This window comes from Petaurus breviceps, unplaced genomic scaffold (assembly GCF_028583685.1).
Source record: "Petaurus breviceps papuanus isolate PSGF00001 unplaced genomic scaffold, PetGlider_PUasm1.0 91133, whole genome shotgun sequence".
Classification (NCBI taxonomy): domain Eukaryota; kingdom Metazoa; phylum Chordata; class Mammalia; order Diprotodontia; family Petauridae; genus Petaurus; species Petaurus breviceps.
Genome location: NW_027187419.1, coordinates 49,905,372 through 49,914,493, shown reverse-complemented (window position 1 = coordinate 49,914,493; position 9,122 = coordinate 49,905,372). Strand labels below are relative to the sequence as shown.

The following is a 9,122-nucleotide window of genomic DNA, read 5'->3' as shown; positions in this document are numbered from 1 at the left end:
TAAGCAATTAGGGTTAAGTAACTTGCTCAAGGTTACACGGCCAGTTATTTCTGGGTGTGGTGCTAAGTATCAGATCCCGGATTTGATCCCAGGTCATCCCGACTCTGGGGCTGGTGCTCTTACTCACTGTGCCGCCTGGCCGCCCCCTATTATATATATATTTCTTAAGCATCTAATATGTGCCAGGTAAAATATTAGGTGTCGGCAATGCAAAGACAAAACTGAAATGGTTCCTGCCTTCCAGGAGATTGCATTCTATTAAGATAGACTATAGATACTGTGTTATAAGGTAGTATGCTATAGTAAAAATTTATTGTACTCAAAATCAGAACATCAGAGTTCAAATTCAGCTCTAAGTATAGTGCCTGACATATAGTGGGTGCTTCATAAATGTTGATTGATTAAAATTCCCATTCTGTGACTTCAATTCCACAAATTAACATTATTAATTATTTTTTTCTTGCAAGGGATGGGAAATACAAAGACACAAATGAAACAGCCCTTGTCCTTGAAGTGCTTATATTCTACTGGAACTTACATTTTATTTATTATTTCTGTGACTTTGGACAAGTCACTTGGTCTTTCTGGGCCTCAGTTTCCTCATTTGTAAAATGAGAGGGTGGGTCTAGATCAGGAGTTCTGTAAGGTTCTATGTTATATTTTGGTGGCCTGAGAGTTTCAGAAGGTGGGCAATAAAATTTAAATGTCATGTTATTGTAGATAAAAGAAAGTGTGTAAATAACTTTAATGTAAGTTTTACTTACCTAGTATGGTAAATGTAGTATTTAGAGAATAAACAAAACTTTCTTATTATTCATACACACCAACCTCAAAACGTGCTTTGAACATGCAAAGAACAACAAAAATTTCTGCTCTTATTGAAAGGAGATTGTGTTTGGCTGAATCTCCCTCCTTTCCTCTGGTGTTGCCAGCTTCAATGTTCACTATACTCAAGTGTCTCATGGCAAAGAATATTGTGTCATGAGCAAATAAATTTGAGGACCATTGGTCTAGAACAGGGGTGGGGAACCTGCAGCCTCAAGGACACATGTAGCCCTCTAGGCCCTCAAGTGTGGCCCTTTGACTAAATCCAAACTTCACAGAACAAATCTCCTTAATAAAAGGATTTGTTCCATAAAATTTGGCCTCAGTCAAAAGGCTGTGCAATAGGGTCTAAGGCCACATGTAGTCTTGAGGTCGCAGATTCCCCAACACTGATCTAGAATGATCTCAAGGTTTCTTCTGCTTCTAATTTATGATTTTGTGATGAGTCTTTGCTTGTTGCCATGCTTCCTTGACTGCCTTTAAATTTGTTGACCCTTGTTCCCTTTCCATAAATAAGGTGAGGAAAAAATAGAATGAAATTGTAAAAGGAGAAATGGGTGTTAGGTTAGACTCAGGGAAGGACTTTCAGGGAAGGACTCAGGGAAGAGACAAAGGAAGTATCAATTTCTTTCCTCTTGGGTCTTTTGAAACCAAAAGATTAACAAATATTAGCCATATTCATGACCATGTGCTTAGTACTATGGAGGACACAGAGTAGTAAGATACTTACTGTTAGTGCTCCAAGAGAGCTTACACTCTATCTGGGGGATCAGAATAAGCATCTCTCAAGATGAAGTGATAAACTACTGTCCTACCTGAAAACAGGGAGCTGGATAGGGACACTTTAGCCCCCAAAGACTCTTCTGTTCCTTCCCATGATTCAAGGAGAAATGTCCAAACCCCAGTATTCTGATGGAAAGAACTAGCTTGTTTGACAAAAGGTATTCTTTGATGGAAATCATTTTTCTAAAATGAAAGGCCAGTGAAAAATTACATCTACAAATGCATTCTCCTTTGGTGTTTTCTTTGAAGACCAGCTGGTCAGAAACAAACCCAATTATTTCTTTATCGCTCATAAAATACCTGAAAAGCCTCAGCCTTGTTTTAGGTCTGTGAATTACTTCCAAGAGAGGCCAACCTATTACTAACCTGCACTATTAATTATAGGGCACTTGTAGAAAAAGAATTAAGCCAGGAAATGCATCTGGCAAAGGAGCACCTAATTCAGTAAATAATCGAGAGTCAAACCATTATTTTCCTGAAAACTGGAAATTGCTTAAAGTACTTTTCTGATTAGCACCTAAATAATAAAGTAATTGTGTAATTAGTAATTAATTTGTCACTTCAGGACATAATTTAATTTATTATCTTTTTTTTGAGCCTGCCACCAGAAGTAATAGATGCTGTAGTTTTATTTCAAAGGCCAGAAATGCTAAGGCTTATTTAGGTACCTGGGAGTTAGAATGCATAGGTCCCACTTCTAAAAGATGGGATGATTTTTTTTCGTTGATACCAGATATATTCTTAAAGATTGAACAAGGATTATTTTCTTGTGTAAAAAATGTGACCCAGTTCAGCTTATTTCAATGAGCATTTATTAAATATTTACTGTATCCAAGGTATTGTGGTAGATATTGGGAATACAAAGGCAAAAATGAAAGAAAACTTTTCTTTAAGGAATTAGGTTCTAGTAGGGGGTATGTGGCATATACAAAGATGAATAAATACAAGATATATACAAAGTAAATATAAAAAAGTATGTGTGTGTGTGTGTGTGTGTGTGTGTGTATGTGTGTGTGTAGACCAAAAACTGGGGGAGAGGAGTGGTAATCAGGAAGAGCCTCATTAGGAGGTAACCTCTGAGCTGAGTTTTGGAAGGATCCCAGGATTCTAAGAGACAGAAGGAAGAAGGGGTAGGTGGAAGGTACTGCAGACATGGAGGGCAGCCTGTGCAAAGGAATGGAGGTGGGAGATGGAATTCATAGAGAGGTAAAAGCAATGATGGTAAAAGGCACAGGATGGAGAGGAATGTGTAATCAGTCTGTGAAGACAGATAGACTGGAGACAGACTGTGAAAGACTTTCAGTGCCAAGCAGATCACCTGCAGGTAATAGGGAACCATTGAAATAGGGGAGTAACACAGTAACATGGTTAGATTGTGCTTTAGAAATGTCTTTTTGGCCCCTGTGTACAGAGTGGATCAGAGATGGGAGAGCCTAGACTATCTCTAATCCAAATAGGAACCTATTGCAATAGTCCAGAGAAGAGGTGATAAAGGTCTAAATTAGGTGACAATAATGTAACTAGAGAGAAGGGGATAAATCAGAGACATACCAAAGAAATAGCATCAAAGTGGCCTGGCAGCTTATTGGCTATGCAGGTTGAAGGAAAGCACTAATTAAGTGCTTGCTGTGTACCCAGCCCTGTGTGAGGTGCTTTGGGAGCTGAAGAAGAACTGGAAACTATGGCCTTTGACTTTGTTTACGTGTTTGTGGGCATAGATAGAATTTCAAGTCCTTGAGAGGCGGTGTGGTCTAGTGGTTGGAGGGGTGATTCTTAGAGCCAGGAGGATGTGAGCTCATCTTGAACCTCTGACACATCCTGGCTATGCACAAGTCACTTAGCCTTGCGATGCCCTAGGCGACTCTAGGACTTTGTGTGGCAGAGAAGGAGCCAACCAGGGTCAGTTGGAAGAGGGAGTTTCCTCCTTCAGGGGTTCCTTATGCCACTGAAATCACAGCTTTAGCTCATTTCCCCTCTGAACTCCTTGAGATCAGCTTCTGTTTTATTTTCAACTTTGAGTCACCAGGACCTAGTACAAAGCAGAGTGTCTAATAAATTGTTGATTGATTAAATGTGCATGAGAACATCTATGTTCTTTCTACCTATGGAAGCCCACAGTGAGGAAAGAATGTTATCAGAAATGTCCAGGGAACAGCTCATAGGATGCCTAGTAGAGGTCTCTTGGCCCAGGGGATCCCCCAGGGATCAATTTTAGATACAGTGGCCTTGACTTTTATGAGCTTGTCCCAAACTGGTGCCATATTTGGGGCCAACTTTATCCTGTTGGCAAGTCCAAAAGCCTGATAAACCGTTCCCTTGAGGCTGCTAGTCAGGGGTGAGGTCTGTGAGGATTCCCTTAGAAAGGGGCTGGCCAGATAGTCTAATGGTTTGAGATTGACTGGATTACTGTTTCAAGCAGCTCAGACAAATGAGACTGAGTCTCTTGAAAGCCAGATTATCAGGATGGAGTTTTCATCAAAATTGAAAAGTAAGGGAAGAGGAGGGGACACAGAGAGGGATCTGGAGTGATCAGAGAATTTGTAAGGGGCAAAGGGTCATTTTAGACAGTGGAGTCTACCTCTGTGGTGGCAGCTAGAGAAGGAAGAAGACACCTGTTGTCTTTTGAACACCGTGGTCGGAATGTAGCTCCTCACCTGTGTTTTAAGGAGATGGAGATCTGTTTCTGGGCCTTCCAGATTAGAAGTGTGAGAGCATCACTGACCTAGGGGTAGCTGGAGCCAGTTTATGCCAGTTTAGGAGAGCTGATCTTTAAATTTTCAATGTGATCCCTTACCCTGCAGGCATTGGCAAACACTATAAATCAGGGCTTGAATTATTGTTTTGATGTTTGTTTACACAAGGAAAGGGAGAGGTAACAAGCATTTAATGTATGCAAGTAAACGCTTTACAAATCTTATCTCATTTGATCTTCACAACAACCTAGGGAAGTAGATGCTATTATTACCCCCATGATGCTATTATTACCCCCATTTTACAGTTGAGGAAACTGATTTACCAATGGTCACCCAGCTAGTAAGTGTCTAAGGCTAGATTAGAACTCAGCTCCTTCTGACTTCAGGCCCAGCGCTCTTTCTTCTGCATCACCTAGCTGCCTCAAGAAGGTGATGGAAAGAAATGTTAATAGCACAGATTCAACTTAAAAGTGTAGCATGAATGCATTTTGCTTCTCCAGAGAGCTGGTTGTTAAACATTTGCCAGAATATCCCTAGTTAAGAAGATGTACATATTATGAAATTCAGTCTTAGACAGGTAGCTGAGTTTGAATCCTGACTCAGTTGTATGACCTTGGACATATCACTTACCTTTTCTCAGCCTCAGCTTCCTTATCTCTAAAATGGGAATAAGAATGTCACCTTCCTTACTGCCTTTTTTGTTGTTGTTCAGTCATTTTAGTTGTGTCTAACTCTCCATAAACTCAATTTGGAATTTTTTTTGGCAAAGATACTGGGCTGATTTACCATTTCCTTTTCCATCCATTCTACAGATGAGGAAACTGAGGCAAACAGGATTAAGTGACTTGCCCAAGGTCACACAGCTAGTAAATGTCCTAGGTCAGATTTGAACTTAGGAAGATGAGTCTTCCTGGCTTCAGGCCCCGCATTCTATCCACTGCACCACCTAGCTGCCCTTGCTGAATTTTGGTGAAGATCAAATGAGATAATGTATGTAAAACCCTTTTTAAATCTTAAAGCACTACACAAATATTAGCTCTTCATTATCATAGGAGAGAAGGTTTTTGCTTATATGCAACATCTGAATAGAGCATGTAGTAGTCTGTGTGCTTATTGACCCTGGACAAGACATTTAACATCCTCAGGACTTAGTTTACTCATCTGTACAATGAAAAGTTAGACAAGATGGCCACTAAGGACCTTCCAGCTTTAGATCTATGATTCTATATATGATGATGGAGAGGATTTGTGATCTGTGCTAAATTTCTTTCATGGCATGAGTTAGAGGACTCTGCAAGTGTAACTCATTTTGTCCCTCTTTCCTTCCTTCTCACTTTCAGCACCCCCTACCTTTACGGAGACACCCCCACAGTACATTGAGGCTAAGGAAGGTGGCAGCATCACCTTGACCTGCACAGCCTTTGGGAACCCAAAGCCCATTGTCACTTGGCTCAAGGAAGGGACCCTCCTTGGGGCTAGTGGGAAATTCCAGGTAAGTAGTAACTTCTGGGTTGACAACCACACTAAACCCCAGCTCTTTTTCTACAGTGGGCCAACAATCATCTGACTCATTCTGTGTCTGGGTGTGTAGCCTAGCAGTCCTTCATTCAAGGATTCAGTCAGCCTAGTTCGGAGCTCAAAGCATCTCACTGTACCTCAGACTTCTCAGAAACTCTCCCTAAACTTTGGAATCCATCCCTCCATCTCTGCCCTAAACCCCAAGTCACAATTGAGTTTAGCTAGGATTTCGACTTATCAAAGGGCTGGAAGGGACCTTAGAGATCATTTTGTCCATCTTTCTTATTTTACCGAGAAGGAAATTGAGGTGCATAAAAGTGAAATGAATTAGGGCAGCTAGGTGGCACAGTGAATAGAGCACTGGCCCTGGAGTCAGGAGGACCTGAGTTCAAATCCGGCCTCAGACATTTAACACAAAAACTAGCCGTGTGACGTTGGGCAAGTCACTTAACTCCAATTGCCCTCCAAAAAGCAAAAAAAAAAAAAAAAGTGAAATGAATTGCTCAAGGTTGCACAGATAATAAGCAACAAAATTAGGATGTGAACCCAGGATCTCTTCCTCCAAAGTTCATATTCACAAAAGAGGAATAAATACTTCTCTTCATTTATTGTATATAAGTCCATAAATTTATAATTCATTTACTATCTAAATACATATGTGTGCCATAATATCCATATCTCAATATATATTGTTTTCTCTCTATTTATCTATCTATCAACAAAATTCTCAGAGTAACTTAAGGTTGCCTAACTAATAAAACCTTTCTGATTTTTATATTCTAACTCTCTATGTCCTGAATCCTCTCTGGAATTCAGTCTTGGATGGACATAACCTAGGCAAGCTGTCCTCTTTCCATCAGGCAGGCCTCCTTTCAGACTCTCTTCTTTCTCTCAGATTCATACAGATCTTTCTTTCCCTCTTCTGACCCACACTTCCCTGGGAAGAACAATCAACAATTGGTTTACAACGTTAATATGATTGGCCTACCCATGAGTCATCAAAGATCTGCTGTACATGTCCTGAGGAAAAAATACAAATCCTGTCCTAATGGGATTTTTCCACTATAAATACTTTCCAAATCTCATTTTATCATAGATCCAAGTTGGGTCTTTGAAGTCAGCCTACCTTCTCTTTGTTTTTGTATACATATACATAAACACACACATATGTGTATATATATATATTGGGGGAAGTAATTGAGGGTTAAGTGACTTACCCAGGGCCACACAGCTAGCACATATCTGAGGCCAGATCTGAACTCAGATGCTCCTGACTCTCGGGTCGGTGCTCTATCCACTGTACCACCTAGCTGCCCATGTATTTTGCTCTCAGAGAATCTCTTATTCTCCCCAGTTTAGGTGTAGGTGCTGGGGTATATGCAGACTGAAGAGATGGTCAAACAGAAAAGGCTCTTGGAGGAGGGGAATTTTAAGCTAGATTGTGAAGGTAGAGGAGGAATAAGGATTTTCAGTGGAGAAAGGGGAGGGCAGCTTTGGAGAATGAGAAAAAAGGCAACTTCCTACTCTTACTGACAACAATAACTCATGTTTACAGATAATGCATTAACACTTATATAGGAATTATAGGGGCAATGTAGCATGGTGGGTTGGAAGCTGCCCTCAAAGCCAGAAAGATCTAAGTTCAAGTTCTATGTCAGACATATCTGGCTGTGTGACGCTGGGCAAGTTACTTGACCTCAAAATGTTTTATGTAACTCTGAGTATAAGCTTCAGAAAAGGGGATGATCTGCATAGGTGGAGGGAATTTCCTCACCCTGGAGTTCCCTATTCTAATGAAACAACAGGGCTAGCTTATTTCTATTCTCTTTACTTACAACAGCTCTGTGAATTAATTGCAAATATCCCCATTTAAAGATGGGGATACCAAGGCTCAGGAAGGTTAACTAATTTGCGCGAGGTCAGAGAGATGGTAAGTATTGGGGAGTAGATAGGAATCTGGCTCTCCTGAGACTAGAACACTTTACATTATGTCATGTTGCCTGTCATGTCACCCTTTGTTGTTTAGTCATGTCAGTCATGTTCGATTGTTCACGTCTCTATTTGGGGTTTTCCTGGCAAAGACACTGAAGCGGTTTGTCATTTCATTCTTCAGCTCATTTTACAGATGAGGAAACTGAAGCAAACAGGGTCAAGTGACTTGTCCAAGGTCACACAGCTAGTAAGTGTCTGAGGCTGGATTTGAAGTCAGAAAGACAAATCTTCCTGACTCCAGGCCCACTGCACCACCTAGCTGCTCCTCCTGTAACCCTAACTGTAGCCAGCTGATGCTGCTGTCTCTCCATGGGCAGACTGATCTCTGTTCTTTGTCCCTTTCCCCTTTCCCCCCTTCAGGTGAGCGATGGGAGCCTGACAGTGACATCTGTGAGTCGGGATGACCGAGGTGCTTACACCTGTCGAGCATACAGCATACAAGGAGAGGCTGTCCATACCACCCACCTGCTGGTCCAAGGTAAGAGCTATTTTCCCAGGCTTATCTTCTTCTTGGTCACCTCCAGGGCAAATACGAGCTAGAACATAAGCAGAAAGGTCAGGGTGGAGTGGTGGTGGTAGGTATGTGATCCAGGATGAACCGGGCAGAGGACAAAACACCTGGACCCCTGGGTGGAACTCTCATAGGGCAGTATGCCAAACTCAGACCCCCGGGGGTATCATATAGGTATAGCAATAATAATGACAATCATAGCTAATGTATATTACACAATGCTTACTACATGCCAGGCAGTGTGCTAAGTGCTTTACAATTATCATCTCTTTTGATCCCCACAACAACCCCAGGAGGTAGGTTCTATTATTATCCCCATTTTACAGATGATGAAACTGAGGTAAACAGGTTAAATGACTTGCCCAAGGTCACACAGCTCCTAAGTGTCTGAGATAGGATTTGAACTCACATCTTCCTGGCTCAGTGCTCTCTCTACTGTGCCTCATGTATGGAAGGAAAGTCTCTGCTGCATCTCTGTCTTAGTCTGTGGATTGCAGAGTCCCTTGCCATGCCTCCTCCCTCCCCAGGAGAGGAGACCTCCTTCAGGCCATCCATTAGTGATGACATCAATAAATAAAGATGGGAATTTGATCCAAACCCCAGACATTTAAATAACATTAAGGGTGTTTGGCTCAGCCAGAGTCTGCAGAGTCAGGGCAAGAATTTGCTGTTCCTATCTGAACGAGGATTGAGGGCACCCCAGTAGGGCGCCTGGCACACAGTAGACACTTAAAAATGCTTGTTGGGAGTATTTGTGTGTGTGTGTGTGTGTGTGTGTGTGTGTGTGTGTGTGTGTGTGT

The 9,122-nt window shown here is 41.5% G+C and overlaps 1 protein-coding gene across 1 annotated transcript in view; it reads left to right on the top strand.

Moving 5' to 3' along the window:
* The window catches only part of IGSF9B (immunoglobulin superfamily member 9B), a 77,655-nt gene that overhangs the window by 21,057 nt on the left and 47,476 nt on the right, over positions 1–9,122 (top strand). The window contains exons 4-5 of the mRNA XM_069079712.1: positions 5,642–5,793; positions 8,172–8,289. Of these exons, the coding sequence (XP_068935813.1) occupies positions 5,642–5,793; positions 8,172–8,289 (270 nt within the window). The remainder of the gene's footprint in view (positions 1–5,641; positions 5,794–8,171; positions 8,290–9,122) is intronic.